This window comes from Pan troglodytes, chromosome 19 (genome assembly GCF_028858775.2).
Source record: "Pan troglodytes isolate AG18354 chromosome 19, NHGRI_mPanTro3-v2.0_pri, whole genome shotgun sequence".
Taxonomy (NCBI): domain Eukaryota; kingdom Metazoa; phylum Chordata; class Mammalia; order Primates; family Hominidae; genus Pan; species Pan troglodytes.
The window spans coordinates 37,379,368-37,406,725 of NC_072417.2; the positions used below are offsets into that span (position 1 = coordinate 37,379,368).

Sequence of the window (27,358 nt, forward strand, 5' to 3'; positions counted from 1 at the left end):
CTCACACCTGTAATTGCAGCACTTTGGGAGGCCAAGGTGGGCGGATCACTTGAGGTCAGGAGTTCGAGACCAGCCTGGCCAACATGGTGAAACCCCATCTCTACTAAAAATACAAAAATTAGCCAGCCATGGTGGCATGCTCCTGTAATCCCAGCTACTTGGGAGACTGAGGTGGGATAATCACTTGAACCTGGGAGGCGGAGGTTGCAGTGAGCTGAGATTGTGCCACTGCACTCCAGCCTGGGTGACAGAGCAAGACTCCATCTAAAAAACAAAAACAAAAACAAAAAAACCCTCTCAATTGGTTTAATACCACGATAGAAAAGATAAATATTTTAGGATGGAATCTTAAATATGTCTGTCCTTTTGTTTCATATAGTTGAAATCAATTCAGTATTGTTTCTACATTAGGTGTTTCAAAAACAGTCACCTTTGCAACAGAAGAGCTCTTTTGTTGAAAATGATTCACAATATATTTCAGTTGGAATGTCAGGTGGTATTTCTCTTACCAACACCTCACAGAATCTATGCCAAGCTGCTCTACCACCAATGCAAGTATTTTTTTAAAGCTACTAAAATAAACTTTCTTCACCAGCCAACTCTAATTTGGAGACAGTGTGCATTGGTGAAGGACCTCGTCAGAATAAGTTTGAATGTCTACTGAACTAAGAAGAATTTTGTTGTTTTGGGGAGAGAATAGATGGCATCAGTCCTTCAATTCTGTAACTGAAGACTCCAATTATAGTAGATAAGAATTGTGTCTAGCAATTTTTAAACACTGACAGTCCAAACAAAAATATTTGGTGAGGAAGGATGTCCCATATTTTTGCTTAAATATCATAAACAAATATGAGCATTTACTAATTTTTTAAACGGCATTTTGAAAGATTATTCTTATTTACACTCTAAAATTAAAGGTGTACTTTATCTTAAGAAAATGATATATTAAAAATTCATATTTTAAAAGATAAAATTGGGGAATTTACAGTTATTTTGTGAATGGCCTTTAAACTATGATTTGATCTATATACAACTTTTCAGAATACTTTTGATTGTGTGTTGGACATATCTAAAATTAATTTTATCTGGCAGAATTAAACCTAAATTTATTTGTATAAAAGAGTCCCCTTTCTAAAATTCATACAGTGCCCTTGTATTCATTTATGCAATGTTTATAAATATTTCAAGTTAGATTGTGAGATATTAATAAATGATTTATGCTGTGAACTGTTACTGTAATAACTCTTAATATCATGATTCGTTGTATCATTAAAAAAACAAAATTCTAAACTCTTAAGGTTAAAAATCTTAACCTTATAGTCAAAATAGTTAAACATCTCCCTAAACATCACTGCATAGCACTTACAAAAACTACATTGAATTAGATGTATTCAATTTCCATAAAGTTAAATAAGTTAATATAATTCTTTGTAATTTGTGAAGAGCTTTAGTTTGTAATGTTCTTCCCCATATATTTCATGGGATCACCAGAAGTCTAGGTGACAGCTGTATTTTCCCAGGTGAGGATGGGGGTGGGATGAAGAGCCTGAGGCTCAAAGAGGCTGATTGATTTGCCCAAGTTCACACACCTGGAACGTTCCAGGACAGGCTTTATGCCTATAGGTTTTCTAATTCCAGCCCAAAGGTTATTGACATGTTTAGCTTTAAAATTAGCATCCATAGAGGCTTGAGAAATCCAAAGAGTATTCAACTGCAGAATGGGTTTTTTTCTAAACTGCAAGGATGTTCTATCTCATTTTAAAGTGTGATAGGGAAGAATAATTAACATAGGGGAAGAACCTGTTACTGATATATCATTACATGTGTGCTGTCCCCAGCCAGAGACAGCAGCAGTCCCCAGCCTCTTTGGCACCGGGACCGGTTTCATGGAAGAAAATTTTTCTACGGATAGTGGGGAGCAGAGGGGTATTTCAGGATGAAACTATCCCACCTCAGTTCATCAGACATTAGATTCTCATAAGAAGCACACAACCTAGATCCCTCGCATGCATAATTCACGACAGGGTTCACACTCTTGTGAGAATCTAATGCTGCCGCTGATGGGACAGGAGGTGAAGTTCAGGTGGTAATGAGCTGTGTGGTCCAGTTCCTAACAGACCTCCTGCCCTACAGTTAAAGACTCTCCAGTTACCATCACCGCACTAAATCTAATCCTTGTACTAGATTCAAATTATCTGATTTACATTGACTTGTTTAAAGAGGTATTAAGGTAGGGATTCCCAAAATAAAGGATAACATAAGCAAAAGACGGGTGACAAAAAGAAAGAAAAACAAGAGCGAGAAAATAAAATGGGACCAGAAATGAGGCTACATGTCACACCAGAATGACTTTCACGTGCTGTTGGTATGCCACAAATCTGATCCTAGGCTTCATTAGAGATAACTGTTTCATCCAGTTATGAGATGCCATTTATTATCACTAAGGCTTAGTGGTCACTCTGGGTCCTGCTGCTTTTCCAGGGATATTGCTATTATTTAAAATAAATGCTAATGTTGTCAGTGCTTTATAGAAAGTTAGGGCAACTCCAGTATTAAAGTGTAATATTTCAATTACAGGAATCTCTTTGGAGTCTCAGCTCCAGTTTTGGAACATATCACTAAGTAATAACTAAAGATCTCAAAATGATTACCAGTATTTTTTTTTTACACACTTTTTTTTTTCTTTCTTTTTTTTAGACAAAGTGTCCTGTCACCCAGGCTGGAGTGCAGTGGCGTGATCTTGGCTCACTGTAGCCTTGACTTCCTGGACTCAAGTGATCCTCCCACCTCAGCCTGCTGAGTAGCTGGGACTACAGGCATGCACCACCATGACTGGCTAATTCTTTGCATCTTTAATAGAGACCGAGTTTTGCCATGTTGCTCAGGCTGGTCTCATACTCCTGGGCTCAAGCAATCTGCCCACCACGGCCTCCCAAAGTACTGGGATTACAGGCATAAGCCACTGCACCCAGTGACATGGTTTTTATAAACTAAAAAATTCAATATGTAAAATGGTGGAGAGGATAGTTAATGCTGAGATCTGAATAAATGGACTTGAATAAAAAGTAGAATATATCTTATAGATTCTAACTACAAAAATGAAAATGAGACATGTATCTCTGACAAATGAAGACATTCTCCTACATAACCACAATTAAACCATCATAGTTAGGAAAGTAACACTGCTGCATGACTGTCAACTCATCTTTAGACCCTGTTCAATGATCTTTAGGAAAAAGGATCTAGTCCAGAATCATTTTCATTTAATTGCACGTCTCTTTTGTTTTCTTCAGTCTAGAACCGTTTTCCAGTCTTTCCTTGACTTTCATGACCTTGAAGCCTTTGATGTTAATAGGCAAGTTATTCTGTAGAATGTCCCTCAATTTGATTTGTTTGAAGATCAATTCCTGCTGATTAAATCCAAGCTATGTATTTCTGGCAGGACTATCACTGGAATGGTGCTGTGTTGTTTTCCCTGCATCCTACCAGGTGGAGAATGATTTTGATTTGTCCCCTCACTGGTGATGTTAACTTCAATCACTTGGTTAAGGTGGTGTCTACCGGGCTTTCCACTGTAAAGTTCCTTTTCTTTTTGTCATTAATATTTTGGGGGATGGAGTTATTCTGACACTGTGCAAATATCCTGTCCTCATCAATCCACTTATTTTTAAAAATAGATTCCTGTTTTATCCAATGGATTATAATCAATTTTATTCATTTATTCATTCATTCATTTTTTTGAGACAGGGTCTCGCTGTGTCGCCCAGCCTGGAGTACAGTGGTGTGATCACAGCTCACTACAGCCTCGACCAGGCTCAACTGATTCTCCTGCCTCAGCCTCCTGAGTATCTGGGACCACAGGCACATACCACCATGCCTGGCTAACTTTCGTATTTTGTGTAGAGACAGGGTGTCACCATGTTGCCCAGGCGGTTCTCCTGTGCTCAAGCAATCCTCCCACCCTGGCCTCCCAAAGTGCTGGGACTACAGGCATGAACCACAGCACCTGCCCCCATTATTAATTTTGATGCTCAATTTTTCCTATATTTAGCCAGTGAGAGTCCCTTCAAGCTGGTTTCTGTGTGCTTTTGACATGTCCCCATCATTCTTGGAACAGTTCCTTGTTTTCCAGAGTGAGATGTTTCAGGACCAGCTTGTACTTTCTCTGCCACAGCTCTGAAATCAGCTATATCTCCAAGAAGCCCTGGTTCCTTTTAGTCAAGAGCATATTTAGAAACCACGATCTAGGTGTTAGGTATTCTCATGGCTACTGAGTTGTCACTGATCCTCAGCCCTCTCACTGGATAGAAGTGTGTGTATACATAATTTGCATTTAATAGTTATTTCTCTATCTTAAAAACCATGAGGTCACACCAATATCTCCAATTCCAACCCAACACTACAAAGTTCATTCTAATTTTCTTCCTTTCCATATTTATAACCCCTTTTACCACCTACCCATGTATTTTTAATATAGTTTTGCCTTTTTTCCCCTATATATATATATTACTTCTTCTCACAAGACTGAAATTCATCCAAGTTGGGTATAGCTCTAGTGTATTCATTTAACTGTTGCATTGCCTATGTGTGTGTGTGTGAATATATATATATATATTTTTTGACAGTCTCGCTCTGTCGCCCAGGCTGGAGTGCAATGGCGTGATCTCAGCTCACTGCAACCTCCGCCTCCTGGGTTCAAGTGATTCTCACGCCTCAGCCTCCTAGTAGCTGGGATTACAGGCACGCACCACCATGCCTGGCTAATTTCTATTTCTTGTATTTTTAGTAGAGACAGGGTTTCGCCATGTTGGCCAGGCTGGTCTCGAACTCCTGAGCTCAGGCAATCTGCCCACCTTGGCCTCCCAAAGTGCTAGGATTACAGGCGTGAGCTACCACGCATAGCTATATATTCTTTACTACTGATAGAGATTTAGGTTGTCATTTATTGAAAATGTATTATAGATATTCCTGGTGCATCTGTGGAACACGAGTTACAGGAAACATGCAGTGTCAGTTACTAGGTAAAGCCAAACTTTTCCCCAAAAGGTTGTGCCAGTTCACCTATTACTAGTAGCACACAAAAATTACTATTGCTGCTGGATGCAGTGGCTGACGCCTGTAATCCCAGCACTTTGGGAGGTTAAGGCAGGCAGATCATATGAGGCCAGGAGTTCAAGATCAGCCTGGCCAACATGGCAAAACCCCGTTTCTACTAAAAATACAAAAATTAGCCGGGCGGGGTGGTGTACGTCCGTAACCCCAGCTACTCGGGAGGCTAAGGCAGGAGAACTGCTTGAATCCGGGAGGCAAAGGTTGCAGTGAGCTGAAATTGCATCACTGCACTCTAGCCTGGGCGACAGAACAAGACTATCTTTAAAAAAAAAAAAAAGAGAGAGCCGGGCATGGTGGCTCACACCTATAATCCCAGCACTTTGGGAGGCTGAAGAGGGCAGATCACGAGGTCAGGAGATCGAAACCATCCTGGCCAACAAGGTGAAACGCCGTCTCTACTAAAAATAGAAAAAATTAGCTGGGCGTGGTGGCGGGCGCCTGTAGTCCCAGCTACTTGGAAGGCCGAGGCAGGAGAATGGCGTGAACCCGGGAGGCGGAGCTTGCAGTGAGCTGAGATCGCGCCACTGCACCCCAGCCTGGGCGTCAGAGCGAGACTCCATCTCAAAAAAAAAAAAAAAAAAAAAAAAAAAATACTGTTGCTTCGCATCCTCAACACTTTGTATTATGACTCTTAACATTTTGTCATCCTTGTGAATGTGTAATGGTATTCACTGTGGTTTTAATCTGAACAAATAGTCATTCGCTGCTGAGTCTGTTTGATATCCATATGGAGAAAAATCTTAACCCCTATCTTACACCACAAACAAAAATTAATTCCAAGTGCACTGTAGATCTAAATGGGAAATGTAGGCAATAATGCTTCTAGAAAATGTTGTCCAGTATAACTTTCTGCAGTAGAAATGTTCTATAAACCTGCACTGTCCTATGTGGCAGCCATCAGCCACATGTTGAGCATTCGAAATGTCTAATGCAACTGAGGAACTGTATTTTAAATTTTATTAATTTTAATTAACTTTGTAAAATTAGAGATATCTGTTCATTAAAAATACCATTAAGAGTGAAAAGGTAAAGCCATAGAGGGGAGGGAGAAGTTCCTTACAAATAACTCGTACCTAGAATATCTTAAGAACCTGTACTGGGGCCAGGCAAGGTGGCTCATGCCTGTAAACCCAGCACTTTGGGAGGCCGAGGCGGGCAGATCACCTGAGGTCGGGAGTTCGAGACCAGCCTGACTAACATGGACAAACCCCATCTCTACTAAAAATACAAAATTAGCCAGGCGTGGTGGCAGGCGCCTGTAATCCCAGCTACTCGGGAGGCTGAGGCAGGAGAATCGCTTGAACCTGGGAGGTGTAAGTTGCTGTGAGCCGAGATCATGCCATTGCACTCCAGCCTGGGTAGCAAGAGCGAAACTCCATCTCAAAAACAAAACAAAACAAAACAAAACCTGTACTGGATTAAGGAAAAGCCAGATAGTTCCCCTCCACCCCCCCCCTCAAAAAAAAAAAAAAAAAAAAAGCAGGGAGTGGAAAGGTAGTTAATGCCTGTAATCTCAGTACTTTGAAAGCTGAGGCAGGCGAAATTGCTTGAGCCTAGGAGTTTGAGACCAGCCTAGACAACATAGTAAAACCCCGTCTCTACAAAAAATTAGCCAGGCGTGGTGGCATGCAGCTACAGTCCTAGCTATTTGGGAGGCTGAGGTGGGAGGATCACTTCACCCTGGGAGGTCAAGGCTGCAGTGAGCCATGATTGCATCACTGCACTCTAGCCTGGGTGACAAAGACCCTGTCTCAAAAACAAATACCAACCCCCGCCAAGATACCCAAATGTTAAATGTTAATAAAGATGTAAGAGCCATCAGGGAACCACAAAATAAAACCATGAGATACCACAACACCTACCGGAGTAGCTAAAAGACAAAAAGCCAGAAGACAAATACCAAGGGTGAGCAAGATGTGGGGCAACTGGAACTCTCATACATTGATGGAGGGAGTGCCTTTTAGTTCAAATATTTTGGAAAACTAATTGGTAGTTAACTACTAAAGCTCAACATGAGCATACCCTATGAATCAGCAATTCCATTCCTCAGAATTACCCAACCAAAACATACATGTATGTACTAGATGACAAGCGCAAGAATGTACCTAGAAGATACAATTATTCATAACCCCAAAAAGAAATAACCAATGTCCATCAACAGAATGTAGTAGTAAAGAATCTAGAAAACAAGCAAAACTACTCTAAGGTGCTAAAAATCAGAAGGAGTAGGCTGGGAGAGAAGTTTAAGGGGAGCTCCTATGGCACAGGTAATGTCTTTTTAAACTAGGTGTACTGTGTGAATCCATTAAGCTGTAAACTCCATGTGCACTTTAAACCTTATACTACAACAAAAAAATTTACTAAGAGTGTTCTGGTAACTTTTGGCACAGAGCTATCATGAATGGAACTTTGTATCAAATAGGACTTTTTGGGTTGTGACAGCAGAAATCCAATTCAAACTAACCTAACAGAAAAAGGGAAAAGTATTGGTTTAAATGTCTTAAAAAAAAAAAAAAAAAAAAAAAGCTACACTAGAGCCAGAGATGCAAAAGCAATCATCAGGTTTTTTGTTCTTCTCTGTCTGGCTTTCTTGTTGTGGGTTTTTTTTCTGCCAGGCAGCAAGGCACTCTCCATGAAACTCCAGACTTACCTCATCGCCATAATCAGCAATGACAACAGAAAACATCTTTCTGTAAATTCTGACAACAGGACCAGCATCAGCCTAGCTTGAGTCACATACCCTTACTGTAGGCTATTCTGCCCCATTTGAACCCATGGACTAAGAGTAGTAAAGGTGTGTTTTCTCAAAGGCAAATCCTGCTGTTACCAGGAAAAGGGGGAATGAATACCAGAGAGGCAAAACCAACATTCTGTATATTTGGAGGAGACAGAAGAAAACTCTTCATTTGCAGTCTCTCATCCTGATTTATGTCAAATTAAGTTGGTTAATAAAAGTAATTTATAGCTTTCCTATCTAATGATCCAAGCGGCTTTGTAAAAGTCTCTGAGCTTTTCCCTCTGGGAAAGGGAAACTGAGTTTATCATCAGATGTCTCTGACATCAGTCTCTCCTCCTAGACTACCTTGCACACTACGATCAAATTAATCTTCCCAATGCATGGCTCTAGTTATAAAACAATCCCAAGAAAGAAACCATACTCCCCACCAAAGTTAAAGATTTTTTCTGTCACTCATGGTCCTTCCATGATGTCACCCTTTTACCTTTCCATACTGATGTTATGTTGCTCCCTTTTTGTACACCAAGTCAGTGATTTTGGGGGTTTGTCACTGTCACTGATTGACTTTAGAGTATTAGGATGTAACTGACATTTAATGTATCAGTCAGAGATTTGGGCGTTAACTTTCCTGTGACTTTTCCTTTCTGGTTTTAAAGGTACAATAAAATGATTTATAAATTCTAAATCTGACCCTTAATATATTTCATCTAGTCAGCATTCTTATTAAACCAAGTTTATCCTTCTAAAAATAAGAAAGTGTGCTCTTTAGGTATTGTGAGATATATGAACAGCATTTTCTTAATGGGAAGACCTAGTAGAGAACTATTTTCTCCACAGCATTCATCTTTCCCCATAAATAAAATATTTACAGTGTATATTTCTCCTGAGTTTCAAAGACTCAGAAGAAAGATATTAGTTTTATTTTTATACACAAGTGGAACTTGTAATAAACTGCACTATCTTTTTCAGAGTAGGTGAAACAAGACATGTTTAGAAACAGGCCACCTGGATCTTTAGCTAATTTCATTTAGGCTAATGTCTCCACAGCTTCACCTTTAACTAAAAGTGATTTACATACATAACCAATTTACTAACTTGTCAAGGTTTCAGAATTACAAATTAATTTCTACTAAAAGCGAAAAGATGAATTGTGACATGAGTAAAATTATTTTAAAATAAATGCATAAATAAAATGTATAAGCATATCATTTTATTTTCATTTAAGCCAACTATGCTGTAAGCTATTTAGACAAGATGATTCACATTTTATACTTAAATACAAATTTCAGAACATAAAGTATATTTTCTGTTTTTCAAATCCATATTTTATCTGAAATACAGCTCCTGCAACAAAACATTATTAGAAGAGTCAAATTATTTATTTAAAAAAATTTTTTTTAGAGACAGGGTCTCATTCTGTTGCCCAGGTTGGAGAGCAGTGGTATGATCATAGCTCACTGTATCATCAAATTCCTAGGCTCAAGTGATCTTCTTGCCTCAGCCTCTCGAACAGCTGGGACTACAGGCATGGACTACCATGCTAGGCTTTTTGTTTTTTAAATAGAGACAAGGTCTTATTATCCTGCCTAGGCTGGTCTTGAATGCCTAGCCTCAATATCCTTCTGCCTTGGCCTCCCAAAATGTTGGTATTACAGGCACGAGCTACCGTATCTGGCCAAAATTATTTTTTAATGGTTGTAGTGGAGCAAATTTTCCTCATTATGTACCTACAGGGAATTAGCACACTCTTAACGGTTCTTGAATACAACAAAGAATGTGGTATTGATGAGTACACACTATATATAAATTCAGCCAAACATCCACATCCAAACATCCAAGCTGTAAGACTGACTTTTAACTTAAAATTTTGAAAATAAATTTAAAAATGCCCTCCAAACTACTGGTAACACACTCCTTTATGGTTTTACGCAGCAGGTTCCAGGAATTACAGTTTTCTGTGCTTCCTTAAATCTTTCTCTTGGGGTAGCCATCAATCATCTTCTTTCTCAATATAGGTCTTTGCATTAACCCGCGCCATCTGCCTGGCCAAGTACCTGTCTCTAGCTGACATTACAGTTTCTTCATTGTTCCGCTTTGCAAACTTGCTCACTGCCTCAGGTGGTCTCTCTTGTTCTTTACCCTTCTCTTGCCTTTCCTCTGTGAGTCTGTGTTTTGCTCCCAGTGATGATTCAGAATTAGAGGGTTTCTCTTGGTTTCTTTCTTTGTCCTTTGCCATGTTTCTCATTTTGTTGGATCTTTCTTGGTCAAGAAATTTATCCTTTGCCCTAGAATTTGGGCTGCTTTCCTTTCTGTCTCGATTTCTTTCTGAAGACTGAACACCTACCTCTCGTTTTTCTCTATCTCTGTATTTATCATTATTTTCATATCTTTCCTTCCTTCCTTTCATATGCTCTTCCTTTGCTTTGCTTTTCTCTTCCTTCTCTCCTTTCTCACTGGGTCGGTTCTGATCATTTTGTTGTCTATCTCTTTCTTGTTCTCTTTGGGAATATTTCTCCCTATCTTTCTCCCTTTTCCATACTCTGTCACTTCTTTCTCTTTGGTCCCTCGCCCTTGGTTTATCTTCCTGTTCATGCCTCTTCCATTGGGAATCTCTATGACTGGCCTCTCTGTGCCTATGAGAATCCCTTTCTTTCCGGTAATCACGGTCAGTGTAATGGTTCTCTTGGTCTCTGGATTGCTTCTGTTGGTGCTGATCTTCCCTTTTCTCATGTCCTCTCGACGTTCGTGATCCTTTCGTGTGGTGTCTGGTACTGTGCCCTCTTTCTTCACTAGGTGACCGAGAGTGGTTTTGACTCCTGTGGTGCTTGAAGTCATTCTCAGGGGTCTCTATGACCTTTTCCCTTCTGCAGTTCACTCTAGTTTCTTCTATTTCATCATCCGCACTGCTCTTAGCATCGAAGTCACTGTCTGCATCTGGGTTTTCCTCTACTTTCACATCAGTTTGAAGAATGCATTTCTCTTGTGGTATTCTGTTTTTTGAACTTACTTCATTGGAGAAGCCCCTTGATTTTTCTTCCTTTATACCAGATCTTAGAAACAAAAAACAAAAAAGGGCAGAAAAAAATGCCACATTATCAGTTGTAATAAGCAAATGAAGGGTTCATATAATTTTTATCAATACTCAAATCAATACACCTATAGTGATATATACTGTCTGATTATCCAAATGCAAAAAGGTCCTGATGTCTATGCAAACTAGTATTTTCAAATTCATACCATTCAGAATATTTTCAATATTTGTAGAAGTGAAAAGAGAAAATTAGCCCTTGTCTACTATACTACTAGAACCTACAGGCAAGGGTCTGTACAGGTCTTCATTTTTTGGTAAGCCTAAGACAAAGAGTAATTGGGAAAAGTAATATATGAATCTAAGTTCTATTTTCACAACATGAAGCTTAAGTTGTGACTCTTGGATTTGTCGTTTCCTTTCTTATTTATTTATTTTGAGACATTCTGTCACCCAGGCTGGAGTGCAGTGGCACAATCTCGGTTCACTGCAACCTCTGCCTCCCAGGCTCAAGTGATCCTCTCACCTTAGCTTCCCGAGTAGTTGGGATTACAGGCTTGCACCACCATGCCCAGCTAATTTTTGTATTTTTAGTAGAGACAGGGTTTTGCCATGTTGGCCAAGCTGGTCTCAAACTCTTGACCTCAGGTGATCCAACCACCCTGGCCTCCCAAAGTGCAGGGATTACAGGTGTGAGCCACCATGCTTGGCCTTTTTCTTTTTAAAAAATTATAAAAATAGTCCTAGAAATACATGAAGATAATCTTTGCACAGCAAAATAGTGGCAAATATAATCCTAAATATTTACTCTCTCTCATGAGTGTATCCTGATTCACTCCTTGGCACCTATCACAACAAAATGGAAATATATTAATTTGTCCATTAGAATCAACAATACTAAAATTATATTACCTTCATTGTTCCAGCTGGCAAGTACAGTTAACTTTATAGTATGAGTATAATGTAAATAAGAATCACTCAGTGATTCTTACTAATCACTTACTAATCACACTAATGGTGCAACAACTTTGGTTCTCCAGGAATTACTGGCAGAACTATCTTGGCTAAAGGACCCACTAACAGTTAGGAATTCGATTATTAGACTCTGAGAAGTACAACTATGTCAACGACATTACAGAGTTTCATGGCAGCCTGATAAATATTCCAGATGAAACTCTAATACAAAGATATAACATAATATAATTTCCATTCAAAACCTGAATCTTCAAATACATTTTCTTAGGTTCATACTTCTCACCAATTTTATAATCAAAGCCTAGCAGCGTAGGGAGGGAGTGGGGCATAAACTTTCTCTCCTCACCTTAATTCTATTCTCCTACCTCTTCCCTTCCTTAGCAACACAGACTCAGATCTACCCAGAACATTCCTGTTAAAAAAATTTTTTTTTTTTTTTGCTTAGGACAGACTCTTTTACCTTCAGCTACATAATTATGGCATAATCATCTCACCATTCCTATAATACCTTATAACTTTATTCAAAAATCCTCTAATCCTTTACCTTCTAGACCAGCATTAATAGAAATGCCTCAAGAAATGGTAATGTTCATATGTGAGCTGTCCCCAGTATGGCAACCACCAGCCAAATATGGCAACTGAGTATATGAAATGTGGCCGCTGTGATCAAAACTTTAAATTTTATTTACTTTATTTTATTTTATTATTTATTATTATTATTTTTTGAGACAGAGTCTTGCACTGTCACCCAAGCTGGAGTGCAGTGGCGCAATCTCAGCTCACTGCAACCTCCGCCTCCTGTGTTCACGCCATTCTCCTGCCTCAGCCTCCCAAGTAGCTGGGACTACAGGTGCCCGCCACCATGCCTGGCTAATTTTTTGTATTTTTAGTAGAGACGGGATTTCACCGTGTTAGCCAGGATGGTCTCAATCTCCTGACCTCGCGATCCGCCCGCCTTGGCCTCCCAAAGTGCTGGGATTATAGGCATGAGCCACCGTGCCCAGCCATTTTATTTTTTGAGATGGAGTCTGGCTCTGTCGCCAGGTTGGAGTGCAGTGGCGCTATCTCAGCTCACTGCAATCTCCGCCTCCCGAGTTTAAGCAATTCTTCTGCCTCAACCTCCCCAGGAGGTGGGATTACAGGCATGTGCCACCATGCCGAGCTAATTTTTGTATTTTTAGTAGAGACAGGGTTTCACCATGTTGGCCAGGATGGTCTCCATCTCCTGATCTCATGATCCACCTGCCTCAGCCTCCCAAAGTGCTGGGATAACAGGCGTGAGTCACTGCGCCCAACCTACTTTATTTACTTTAATTTAAGTAGCTACACGTGACTAGTGCCTACATACTAACAGTGCAGTTCTAGCCCCGATATGTAAGTCTTACATTTTAGGAAGGCTGGGTTCTATTTATGAAAACAAACCACTTTCCTTTTTATACACTATCTGAACATATATATAAGACTTATTGTAGACACCTAATTCTTTCCAACTTTCTCCTTAATTCTGATAGCAAAATCATTTTAAGGTACCAGGCACCAATCATTTTAAGGATCATGAGGAATACCCACATTCTTATTAAAAAAAAAAAAAAAAAAAAAGCAGCCAGGTGCAGTGGCTCATACCTGTAATCCCAGCACTTTGGGAGGCTGAGATAGAGGGGGGAATCCCTCAAACCCAGGAGTTCAAGACCAGCCTGGGCAACATAAAGCCCCATCTCCACAACAAAAATACAAAAAGAGGCTGGGCGTGGTGGCTCACACATATAATCCCAGTACTTTGGGAGGCCGAGGCGGGTGGATCACCTGAGGTCAGGAATTCGAGACTAGTCTGGCCAACATGGTGAAACTCCATCTCTACTAAAAATACAAAGATTAGCCGGGCGTAGTGCATGCGCCTATAGTCCCAGCTACTCAGGAAGCTGAGGCACGAGAATCCCTTGAACTTGAGAGGCAGAGGTTGCAGTAAGCAGAGATCGCGCCATTGCACTCCAGCCTGGGTGACAGAGCAAGACTCCATTCCATCTAAAAAAAAAAAAAAAAAAACCACACACACAACAACAACAACAAAAAACACAAAAAGAAAATTCGCTGGGCATGATGGCTTGCACCTGTAGTCCCAGCTACTTGGGAGGATCATTTGAGCCCATGAGGCAAAGGCTGCAGTGAGCTATGATTGAACCACTGTACTCCATCCACCCTAGGCGACAGAGTGAGACTCTGCCTCAAAAAAAAAAAAAAAAAGAAAAAAGAAAAAACTACAATTTGATTTTGCTTTCCCTTGAAGATTTTGCTCTCCCTTGTTAAGACCCATAAATCACTTAAAAATTCAGAAACTTTATACATTAAAAGTCTGTCTTTGGTTTTACAATAATATTAAACTCAATCACTGTTTTAAGGTAACAATTTCTGTGAAATGCAGAATAAAAATGATCTTAAACTAAATCTGTAGGTTTTAAAATCAAGAAACTGCAAATTTCTAGCCATTCATTCAGTTAGGTAAGGCTGGCTGACAACACAATACGCAATGTTGTAATCTTCCATCTTTCAGAGGGTTAAAATGACCCCACAACCACAGATTATTAACAGTATCTTTCTTCAAAATATTTCATACACGTCTCCTCACCTGGCTTCACGAAAGCTGCATTTAGGTACTTCCTCTTCACCAACTGCTTGATTTAATAGGTGCCTATAAAATCCACTGAGATCTTTCTGCTTGGTTACATCCAAACATGCTAACAGAGGGAAAGCAAAAATTAGAATATATTCAATAAGGCACAGTGCAGTTTCATTTTACAGACATACAGTATATAACATACAGTGTGTAAACTACTTGCTGGATCAGGAGTTGGCAAACTGCAGGCCAAATCTGGCCTGTTGCCTGTTTTCATAAATAAATTTTTATTGAAACAAAGCCCTGTTCATTTATGTATTGTCCACAACTGCTTTTGTACTACAAAGGCAGAGCTCAGTAACTGCGACAGAGATCATATACACAAAAAGCCCTAAAGTATGAATATGATCTGGCATTCATAAATATGAATTTATAAATTTAAAGTCTTAAAATATGAATACTAAAATACTATCTGGTCCTTTACAGAAAGTTTGCCGACTGGCACTCTAAACACATAGTACATGCTTAGACAGAATGTTATAGACTTGGTTTTCTTCTACTTAAAAGCTGAAGAGGATGGGCGCAGTGGCTCACGCCTGTAATCCTACAACTTTGGGAGGCTGAGGTGGGTGGATCACCTGAGCTCAGGAGTTCGAGACCAACCTGGCCAACATGGTAAAACTCCATCTCTATAAAAATATAAAAATTACCCAGGTGTGGTGGTGCATGCCTGTAATCCCAGCTACTTGGGAGCCTGAGGCATAAGAATCACCTGAACTTGGGAGGCAGAGGTTGCAGTGAGCCAAGATTATACGACTGCACTCCAGCCTGGGCGACAGAGCGAGACTCTGTCCAAAAAGCTGATGAACATTTGTCAATTAAAGTATTTACAGGGCTGGTCATGGTGGCTCACACCTGTAATGCCAACACTTTGGGAGGCTGAGGCAGGAAGATTGCTTGAGCCCAGGAGTTCGAGACCGGCCCTGGCAACATAGTGAGACCCCGTCTCTACAAAAAATACAAAAATTAACCAGACATGGTGGTATGTTCCTGTAGTCCCAGCTACTCAAGAGGCTGAGGTGGGAGGATCACTGGAGCCTGGGAGGTCAGGGCTGCAGTGAGCCATGGTTGAGCCACTGCACTCCAGCCTGGGTGACAGAGACCCAGTCTCAAAAAAAAAAGTATTTTATAAATACATATTCTACTTAGATCTTGAGAAATAATCATGAGTAGAAAGCACTAAGGTAAAGCATTAAGATATTCTTAATTCATCCAATTTTTATTCTTTCTTCAATTAATGTTATTCTTTTTCTAATTGCCTCATTGATCCTCCTTGAGTGGTGTTACTCTATTATTTTCTCATCCCAAAAAAATATAACTAGGGTTTAAAATTATATTTATATTGTTTCTGACAAATGCCATGGTGTTATACTTTGTAATAAATGTTTTTACATTTCAGATCATGTTCTAAGGCAAAAGCCACAAAATGAGAACTAAGAGAAAAGTCTAGTAGAATTAATAGTTACTGAAGAGTTCAACTGTGTTTTTAGTTAAACTTTCCTTTCTGTTTTATACTACTATATAATACCATATTCCTTGTGTCTTGAATTCCTATATATAAATTATGATCACAAACTCATAGCCCTAAAGTTCAGTGACAGAGCAAACAGCTAACCACAGGGGAGAGATTCTGCTACTGTTTCCTTGTGCCTTTCCCACTCTTTCATTTTACCTTCCAGTGCAGCAGCCCTCTTTTCTCTTTCTTCTTCTTCAGCTCTCTCTTGCAGTTTTTTCTTATATGCAGATGTCACAAATGCTTCTTTATCATCAAACTCCCCCTTTTCCATTTCTCGTTCTCTCTGTATTTTCTTTTCCATTCTTTTTTCCTGTTCCTTTTTTCTGATCTCAACTGCTTTTAGCAAGTTGTGAATATACTTGGGCTAAGGAAATAAAAAAGATTTAGGAAAAGAGTAAAAAAATAGTAATTGTTAATATTATAATTTTTATAATGAATTCATTAAGATAGAAATGATCGGCCCAAATAAGATTGTCTTCCCTACATTCAATATAAACTTACTAGCAAGATTAATATTGAAACAGTTTTCCATAAAAATTTAGGTGTAGCAGAGATAGAAATTGTTTATAATGTGATTTAACTTTAATAAAACATCAAACTAAATATAATTTTTTTTCTTTTTTCTGGTATTATCTTAATTAAAAAAAAATCAGAAAAGTTCCTGCTAGTTTTTCACATTTAGTAGAAATATGACTATTTAAAATAGTAGCTTAATATAATTTTATACCATCACTCTACTAGTAGATAACTGTCAGATGCAAATGCCCTTAAAAATCAGCCTGTGCTTGTGAAAGAACAAGAGTTGATAGAAAGAAAATCTGAACTTATTTCAGTTTTTACCCCTCCCAAATTCTTTTCTCACTGAAAATAAAATCATGATAGGTTCAGGCACATGATTCAGTTACCAGCTAGGAAGAAATAAAAAAATGAGAGGGTAATAAAACACAAATAAACATACACAGGGCAGGAACAGTACAAATTTGGTACATTAGAATTCCAAGGAAAAGTTTTCAAAAAACTATTTGCAAAGGTTTCAAAGCAAAAAACAAAATTGTTAGATAATTCACCTGGCCTATTAGGATAATATGTAGTGCTGCTTGAGTTCTACAATCAAATTTTAATATCTGGAATTAGGGACTCTTCACACCTCACATACCTAAAAGCTTTTTCTCAGATCATTCTCATGTTAAAATAAGATTAAGACACAAAATGTAGGTCAAGGTCAAAGAAAGTTTGTTATTTCAGCTTACAAACCTTTCTGTCTTTCCCCAAAAGCAATTTGGGATTATTTTCCTCCTTTTTTTTCTGCATTTCATCATAAATACTGTCATATTCATACACAGTAGCATCTTCTGCAAGGGCCTTCTGGATTTCCAGTTTGGTCTTAAAAAAAAATTAAACATGTTTCAAAAATATGAGCCAGCCAATAGATACAACAAAGTCTATGTTTTTTGAGAATGGTTCATAAATTGAAAATATATCATAAAAATTACAATCACATTTTTAGATAGGAAATACGAATAAACTCTGGAGCCAGGCTGCCTGGGTATGAATCCTGGCTCTACACTTACTAATTACTCCGGGCAAGTTTGTTTGTAATCTTTTGGTACCTTAATTTCCTCATCTAGAAGAGAAAGAATAATGACTATATTTACATTCTAAGCTGTTATAATTAAATGACTAAACTTAAAACAGAGCCTGATAGAGAATAAGTATTCAATAAACATCAACTATTATTATCATTTATTCATTTGTATATAATTATCCCCATCAAAAGGTCAAAAGGTACGATGGAAACACCTAACTTTGGTTTTGAGAGGCCTGTATTATATATTAAACTTTCATTATCATTTTTAGAGTTGTTAAACATAAAGTCTCTGCCTTTATCATGTTCCTTCCATCTCAAATGATGTTTTTTTCTCCTCTTTCAAGCTATCAAAATCTTACCCAGTGTTTCAGGGTCAGCCCTACTTCTTCTATGAGCCCATTTCTGAGGCCTCTAACCCCCAATGATCTTTCTTCTAAACTCTGAGGAACATTCTATTCTGCAATATTTACACTAGATTTTTTTTTTTTTTTAAAGAGATGGGGTCTCGCTCTGTCGCACCGGCTGGAGTGCAGTGGTGTGATCTTGGCTCACTGCAACCTCTGCCTCCCAGGCTTCAAGTGATCCTCTCACTTCAGCCACCCAAGTAGCTGGGACTACAGGCGTGTGCCACCATGCCTGGCTAATTTTTATACGTTTTGTAGAGACAGAGTTTCACCATGTTGCTCAGGCTGGTCTTGAACTCCTGGGCTCAAATGATCCACCCACCTCAGCGTCCCCCAAAGTGCTGGAATTACATGCGTGAGCCACCATGCCAGGCATGGGCGTTTTTACTTCCCGTTTTACAAATCTTAGCCTTTTGCCCCCGGTTGTAAATTCCTGAGGTACAGAGTCTACACACTTTGATTTTTTCCTCAATTGCTAGATTGGCTAATGTAGAACCCAAGAGGGATCCTTTTTAAGTGATAGGATGATATAATTATTCAAAAGAATCTATCTGATAGACTAGGGTTTTTACATACCAACATTTAAACTCTGAATAATGCACATGCTAACTGAAAAACTTTTTTTCTAGAATATTGTTTAAAATATTAAGAAATTCATTTTTTTCACTTCTCAACCTTTAGAAAGTGAAAGATTCTCCTGCCTAGATGTTGAATTGGCACTCCTGCTCACTCCCCAAAACCAGCCTGGATAACACAAAGAGGGAAACATGGAATCTAAGAAATAATCACCACTACAATAACAAAAAGCAAGGAAAAAGGGAGACTGAGGGCTGTTTTTTTTGGGGGGGGGGGGGACGAAGTCTTGCACTGTTGCCCTGGCTGGAGTGCAGTGGTAGGATCTTGGCTCGCTGCAACCTCCGCCTCCTGGGTTCAAGCGATTCCCCTGCCTCAGCCTCCTGAGTAGCTAGGATTACAGGCACCTGCTACCATGCCTGGCTAATTTTTTGTATTTTTAGTAGAGACGGAGTTTCACTATGTTGGTCAAGCTGTTCTCGAACTCCTGACCTCGTGATCTACCCACCTCGGCCTTCCAAAGTACGGGGATTACATGCATGAGCCACTGCACCCGGCCAGGGCTGTTTTAAACTGATGACATGCCTTTGTATATGTTGGGAGGAGAGCTGTAGGGGAGCACTTGAGTAGATATGTTACTATTAACTATGTTGCAACATAAATAAAGCAAAAATTGAACAGATATTCAAGGAAAAATAGACAAATCCACAATCACAGTGGGAGATTTAACATATGCCTCTCAGTAACAGAACAGACAAAACAAAACAACAACAGCAACAAAAAAAACAGTATGAATATATATGGATTAACACAACTGGCCCAATGGACACATAGAGAACATTTTCTTTTTTCTTTTTTTTGGGGGGGGTTCGGAGTCTTGCTCTGTTGCCTAGCCTGGAGTGCAGTGGCACCATTTTGGCTCACTGCAACCTCCACCTCCTGTGTTCAAGTGACTCTCCTGCCTCAGCCTCCTGAGTAGCTGGGACTACAGGTGCACACCACCATGCCCAGCTAATTTTTGTATCAATACAGAACATTTTCAAATACAGAGGAAATATTTATAAAAACTGACTATATACTGGACCATAAAGTAAACCTCTACAGGTTTTAAAGGAATGAAACAATACAGTGCAGTGTCTTGGAATCCAAAATAATCATGTTAGGGACTGGGTGTGGCAACTCATGCCTGTAATCCCAACACTTTGGGGGGCGAAGACGGGCGGATCTCCTGAGGTCAAGAGAGCGCCTGGCCATCTAAAAATATAAAAATTAGCCAGGTGTGGTGATGCATACCTGAAATCCCAGCTATCAGGAGGCTGAGGCAGAAAAATCGCTTGAATCCAGGAGGTGGAGGTTGCAGTGAGCTGAGATCGTGCCGCTGCACTCCAGCCTAGGTACAGAGCAAGACTCCATCTCAAAAACAAAAACAAAAACAAAACAAAACAAAACAAAACAAAAAACCCCAAAAAACAAACAAGCAAAAAACCAAAGTAATCACATTAGGAATGAATAACAAAAAGGTAATCAAAAACCTCCGTTATGTTCAGAAATTAATAATAGATGGGTCAAACAAGAAATCATAATGCAAATCAGAAAATGTTTTGCATGAAACAACAAAAATATTGCCTATCAAAATCTGTAAGATACAGCTACAGAAGTACTTAGAGGGAAACATATAGCCTTAAATGCATATATTAGAAAAGAGAACGGAAAACAGAGAGCTATGCACCAATCTCAAAAAGTTAGAAAAATAACAAAATAAACCCAGAGAAAACAGAATGAAGAACACACTGATCTGTCAGGACAGAAAACGAAGTAGAAACAAACAAAATGTATATAGTATCATATTAGCTCATTGTATAAGGCTCGCCAAACCTTGGTATTATCAGACTTTTTCAATTTGGATAATTGCAGCAAAAGAAAAGGAAACCATCCTATTCTGCCCAGTCTCACTTATGATGCAAAAATCTTCAATACTTAAAAACTCTTAATGAAGCTTTAGTAAGCCAAATGCAACAATATATGAAAATGATAACATTTTATGCTTATGTTAAGTTTATACCACTTATGTGAAGTTACAATGATTGATTTTCTAAAGTTAAGCTGACTTTACATTATTGGTATAAAACCAACATGGTCATGAAGCAGTATCCTTTTTGTATGTAGTTCACCATTTAAACAAATAAACAACAAAACCCTCAAACTAAGAAAATAATTTCCTTAGATTAGCAACAAATATCTATCAGAGACCTACAGCAAATGTTTTATTTACTGATGACATACTGAAAGTTTTCCCAATGAAACGGAATATGACAATAATGTTGCCATCATCAGTTCTGTAAACTTGAGGTCCACATAGAAGAAAAAAATAGTTTAAAGTACCCCATTTTAAAAAGCATTTTCTCTAAGATTTAGTAAATGCAATCAAGCTAGTATTCTTCATGGTAAAATGAAAAATAGTTTCAATTCGTATGGATAAAGACATTCGATGAGCTGAATCAATCAAGTGGGGAACAAAGGGAAAAGTAAGTAATATAGGTGCGAGAAAAAATCAGCAGAAAGCAGGTGAAAGGTGTAAGAGTTGTAGCAGCATTCCTAATTTCCAAGCAAACTATAAAAAAGTCCCACTAAACAGATAAAGTGGCTTGAACAAGACAGAGTTAAGAATAAAATCAGATTTGGGATTCATGCTTTAAGTGAAGAAAAAAAGGCAGCACAAAAATGTTAAAATAATCCTGGAAAACAAGATAGCTGTATTACCTTGGATAAGTTACCCAACTCTCCAGAACTAAGTCTCCCATTTATATAGTGAGGAAGTTGAACTTAATGGTCTCTCCAAAATTCTGACTCAAAGCACTCCAGTATTTATGTTAAATAATCACTGTTTTTTATGTTTTATGTGTATATTAAATCATTCTGAGGCTGCTGAGTTACACATTATATTTCACTGTGAAACTCTGACATTATCTTAAAATGACTAAATATATCCTTCTGTGCCAATTCGTCCGGGAGGGTGTGAAACACAGTGGTTAAAAGCCTAGGTTCTGAGGTTTCACTGTCTAGTTTTGAACACAGCCCCACCATTTATTAACTATGTGGTCTCATGCAAGTCACATAAATTCTTCTTGCCTTCATTTCCTTAACTATAAAATAAGGATTATAAAAGCATCTATCTCATAGAATTATTGTAAGAATTAAAGATCATTCTTAAAACATAGTTGCCATGATGCCTGGCACATAGAAAGTGCTTAATAAACTTATCTTTATGCAGGTTTCCAGTTAGACAAAGAGGAAATAGGACCAAAAATTATAAAGCTAATGGAGAGGATAAATAATTCAAAATGAAAAACAAAGGCACCTTGCTATTGTTTAATTTCATTACATTCTATAGCAGAAAATCTAAGATATACTAGTCTACAATAGCAGAAAAAATTAGTAAACCTTCAGGCCTAGTTCGATAATTAGTAGTATGATCTTAAGGAGCACTTTATCCTTTTTGAGTTTCAGATTTCTTAATCAGTACTATGGGCAAGTTTGTGAGAACTGTAAAAGATAAATGTATGTAAAAAGCACTTGGAAACAAGCACGTCTTTTAAAAATTATCAGGCCGCGCACGGTGGCTCACGCCTGTAATCCCAGCACTTCAGGAGGCTGAGGTGGGCGGATCACCTGAGGTCACGGGTTCCAGACCAGCCTGACCAACACGGTGAAACCCCGTCTCTACTAAAAATATAAAAATTAGCTGGGCATGGTGGCATGCGCCTTTAGTCCCAGCTACTCGGGAGGCTGAAGCAGGAGAATTGCCTGAACCCAGGAGATGGAGACTGCAGTGAGCCGAGAGTGCACCACGGCACTCCAGCCTGGGCAACAGAGCAAGACTCAATCTCAAAAAAAAAAAAAAAAATCTATATATCTATATATCTATATATTTGTATCTATCTCTGATATTCTTCTTTCTTGGCAGATGAGTTTCAAATAATTATAAGTTTGTGAAACCATTTTGGTTGTGAAAAGGTTTTTTTTTTCCCTGCAAGTAAGCTCACTAGCAAGAATTTAGTAATAACAACAGGCCAAACAATCCATTATTAGACTAATGAGTCATCTACAAGCAGAACTGGTTTAATCTATAGCACAGCAATAAGGAGCTAATTCTTCATTGTGTTTTTCCTTAAATCTATTCTGTTTTAGTCTCAGCACCTAGATACCAAAACTGATACTTAAAAATGAGCCGGAATGCTTCACTGAATGCACTTATCCCAGTCTTCTACCTTACCTGTTTCATGGCCTGCTTCTTAGCAGCTTCCCTCTGAAGGCTTTCACTCACAGAGGTCTGTAAAACAGAAATATATTGTCACTTTTTAAACAAATTTAAAATTTCTTTTCCAGTACGAGCGTCCCCTATCTAAAATACATGGGACCAGAAGTGTTTTGTATTTCAGATTTTTAAAATACTTACTGGTTCAGCACCCCAAATCTGAAGATCTGATATCTGATGCTCCAATGAGCATTTCATTTGAGCTTCACATTAGTGCTCAAAAAAGTTTTAGATTTTAGAACATTTAGGATTTTTGATTTTCAGATTTGGGATGCTCAACCTGTTTTCTGGTTGGCAATGGTGCCTTACTTATAGTTAAAAGTAAAAAGATAATAATACAAATTAAACTAACATTTTCAGGGTTTTTTCCCTAAACTTCAGGAAATAAATGAATTTGCATTGTAAATCCTCAGAATAGATTATAAGGTATCAGAGAAAATAGAATGGTACAGGAAAAAATGAGTAAACATGAATTTTTAGTCCTAAATTCACTACTGTCATTCAACCTTTACGGATTTCAATTTGCTTCATGTGAACATGTGAGAGAGAGAGAGAGAGAGAGAGAGAGAGAGAGAGAGTGTGTGTGTGTGTGTGTGTGTGTGTGTGTGTGAAATGGGGAAAGACTGGTCTAGATAATATTTCAGGTACCTTCCAACACTAAAATGGTATGATTCCCAGCTTACAAAAAGCAAACTATTTTAATATTCACCACTCAATATAGTGTATCAAGCTCTCGGTTTATGTTTAAGGCTTAGGGACAGCAGCAACTATTCGTGGCAATAATCGAAAACTATGTACCAAAAAGCATGTTTAGGTCCTGAGGATAGTGAAAAAGCAAGAACAGTCTCAGTCTTAGGCCAGAGACTGAAACAAAATCTTGTTTTTCAGATAAACAGTCTGAAAGGGAAGACAATTAAAGAGATAATCACAATATATGGCCAGGCGCGGTGGCTCATGCCTGTAATCCCAGCACTTTGGGAGGCTGAGGCAGGCAGATCACTTGAGGCCAGGAGTTTTGAAACCAGCCTGGCCAACATGGAGAAACCCCGTCTCTACTGAAAATACAAAGATGAGCCGGGAGTGTTGGAGCACAGCTGTAATCCCAGCTACTTGAAAGGCTGAGACATGAGAATCACTTGTACCTGGGAGGCAGATGTTGCAGTGAGCCAAAATTGTGCCACTGCACTCCAGCCTGGGCAACAGAACCAGGCTCTGTCTCAAAAAAAAAAAAAAAAAAAAAAAAAGACAATTACAATATAAATGTGATAAGCAATATAATAAAGGAATAAACAAAGCACTGTGGGAGCCCAGGGCAGAGAAGGCAACTAAATGTATATGAGGAATCAAGAATCCCTTTCCAAAAGAGATATGACATTAGACCAGAATCAAAGAGAATAAAAATGTAAAAGAATGCAAGAGGAAGATAGGAAGTAGTCATCACATGGGCAAAACTAAAGATTACATACAGCTAAGAAAAAAAATACTTAAGAAAAATATGTTTCCTTAATAGTACAGGCTTTAATCATCAGGGAAATGTAAATCAGAACCACTAAGAGATAACACCTCACACCTGTTAGAATGGCTATTCTAAAAAAGTCAAAAAATAATAAAGGTTAGCATGGGTGCCAGAAAAGGGAATTCTTATATACTGCTGGTGCAGATGTAGGCTGGTACAGTCAATATGGAAAACAGTATGGAGGTTTATAAACAAATTAAAAATAGAACTACCATACAGCCTAGCAATCCCTCTTGGCATATAGCCAAAGGAAATGAAATCACCACCTGGTAAAGGCAGTTTCACTCCCATGTTCATTGCAGCATTATTTGCAATAGCCAGGTATGGAAACAATCTACGTGTTCATTGACAAATGAATGGATAAAGAAACTGTGGTAAATATGTATGATGGAGTATTATTCAGCCTTTAAAAAGGAGATCTTGCCATTTGCCACAATATGAATGGGCCTGGAGGACATTATGCTACATGGTAAGCCAGACACACACAAAAAAAATAGTACCTGACATCATTTGTAAGTGGAATCTCTCACAGAGATAAAGAACTTAAAAACAATGGTTACTAGGGGTGGGGTGAGAGGAAATGGGAAGAGGTAGGTATGTAACAAGATGAACAAGTCTAGAGATGTAATGTACCACATGAGGACAATAGGTAATAAAATTGTACTATATATGGTATTCATGCTAAATAAGTAAACTGTAGCTGCTCTTGCCACAGAAACAAAAAAAGTATGTAAGATAATGGACATGTTAATTTGCTTTACTGTAGTAAACTTTTTACCATCTATATCCCATAATTGTTATATACCTTAATATGCACAGTTAATTTTTTTCAAGTATCAGGATTTGCAAATATACTGACACTGAATTGTATAAAAGCATGAATTTTATGCTATGTGAATTACATCTTTTTTAAAAAGCCAAAATAAAGCTACTGATGCATTTTTAATTCTTTCATTTGTGGGGGCAAGGGCTACATGGGTTATCTCTGTCCCTCTCAATTTTGCTGTCAGTCTAAAACTGCTGTTTTAAAAAAAAGAAGTCTTAAATATACATAAAAACATATGTGTAAGTTTTAAATATATATATGTACACAAAATCCTCAGCTCTAGAATTATAGTAGTCCAGCCTATTAACACGTGCTATCTTCAGTTGTATTGTACCAGCAATTGGTGCTTTTTTTTTTTCATGGTAATAACCAGAACAAAATAGTTCTCTATGACCACAGACAAATCAATTTAATACACAAAGGTCATATAATACATGTTTAATAAATTAAATAAGTATGCAAAGAACTAAAGACATTTTAGGTGATGGTAAACTGACTCTAACTGGGGGAAAGATGTTGATAACAAAAACAGTAATAGCTGCTAACATTTATTGAGCTAGGTGCTATGCTAAGTATACTAGTTGTGTATTACATGTATTACTAATTTAATCCAAATTTCTGTTACATGTAATATGAAACTTTCATTCACTAGAATATCAATTTTAAATACCAAAACTGAAAGTAATAGTTAATATTTCCAATGTATTTTCATGTCTGTATTTCTGATTAGTATGAATGAAAAATATTCTTCTTGACCACTGAGTTAATGATGTCTTCAGGACTGACTGAGAAGAATACATCTCCAAATGCTGGATGTTTTCCTCTTTTACTTGCTTTTATTTTTTCCTATCTCCTCCTTCAGTCTGTCACCTTTAGTCTGTCAGAGTTTACCTGCTGCCTTTCAAACTGGATGCTTCAATCTAAACTATGTAACTTGGTTGTTATTGAAGATTCTCAGAGAAATAAAATAACTTTTAAAAAGAAAACTTGGGAAAGAAAAACACAAGGCTATACCTTTTCAGACTTTTATAAAATATAGAATAAGCACACTGAGAAAGGCCTTTCCAATGTAGACTATATCTATTTTGAGACACCTCAAAAGATTTTGTTTCTATGTTCATAGCTGTTTAGAAGAATGAAGTATGACCGTTGAAAAAACAAGCTGTTACTACTTACACAGGAAGGTAACATAATGGAAGGAGTGCAATAGTTTTACATATTCTATTCACAAACTTATATCCCTAGAATTCAACAGCATCAGTGGATAACTCTGAACCTAACCTGAAAAAGTCAGGAAAAACTGATGATCTTTTGAAGGTCATTTGATTCTCAATTTTCTAAATAAAGGTACTTTAACAATGACTACTAAGGATGACGATTAAATGCCAAAAACCTGTTTAAACAAATACAAAAAGCTTAAAAGAGTAGCAGTAAAACTTTTACTTTTTTCTGTAATGGTAACCCTATATAAAAATATATAAAATGATCTTCTATATAACATAAAAAACTCATCTAGATTCAGATCAGACTGAAAAATAACTACTACAATTAAAAACAATTTCCTCATAAAAGAGCAGATACTTATTTTATTTATTATTATTATTATTATTATTATTATTATTATTATTATACTTTAAGTTTTAGGGTACATGTGCACAACGTGATTGTTTTCAGATAACCATAATAATTATACTATGTAATTTTAAGATTGAGAACAAAAATTGGCACATGTATTGTGGCCTATTCTGTGTGTCTTTTTTGAATCTATAATTCTGCTAAGAACTGTGCAGAATATAAAAGGATGTTGCTTGTGTTTAATTTTTATGATTCTTTAAATATATTTTAAATGGAAATCCAGAAAGGAAATATATTAATCTAAAAATAGTAACAACAACAGTAGTTACAATAATCCTAACAACTTCAGAAATAATGGATGCTAAGTAAGCTAAATGACATACAGAAGTCACCTTTAATTGTTAAGGCTACAGATTACCTGAGAGAATTTAAGGACAAACAGCTGGTGAATGGCAAAGCAAGATTCCAATTCAGGTACTCTTATTCCAAACTTTAATAACTTTCCTTTAAACACCAGTACTG

General features: G+C 37.8%; 1 protein-coding gene across 32 annotated transcripts in view; it reads right to left on the reverse strand.

The window, feature by feature from the left end:
* Nucleotides 1-9,037: 9,037 nt before the first annotated feature.
* The window catches only part of NSRP1 (nuclear speckle splicing regulatory protein 1), a 72,844-nt gene continuing 54,523 nt past the window's right edge, over nucleotides 9,038-27,358 (reverse strand). For 26 of the 32 annotated variants that reach the window (XM_063798767.1, XM_511382.9, XM_063798764.1 and 23 more), the window contains 5 exons: nucleotides 22,878-22,934; nucleotides 17,294-17,422; nucleotides 16,196-16,403; nucleotides 14,476-14,584; nucleotides 9,038-10,899 (listed from right to left, as the gene is read on the reverse strand). In XM_063798767.1, coding sequence (XP_063654837.1) covers nucleotides 9,840-10,899; nucleotides 14,476-14,584; nucleotides 16,196-16,403; nucleotides 17,294-17,422; nucleotides 22,878-22,886 — 1,515 coding nt within the window. In that variant the 5' untranslated portion in view covers nucleotides 22,887-22,934 and the 3' untranslated portion in view covers nucleotides 9,038-9,839. Of the gene's footprint in view, nucleotides 10,900-14,475; nucleotides 14,585-16,195; nucleotides 16,404-17,293; nucleotides 17,423-19,897; nucleotides 19,995-22,877; nucleotides 22,935-27,358 lie in introns of all 32 variants that reach the window. The other 6 variants (XM_063798788.1, XM_063798784.1, XM_063798786.1 and 3 more) reach the window with 1 other exon arrangement.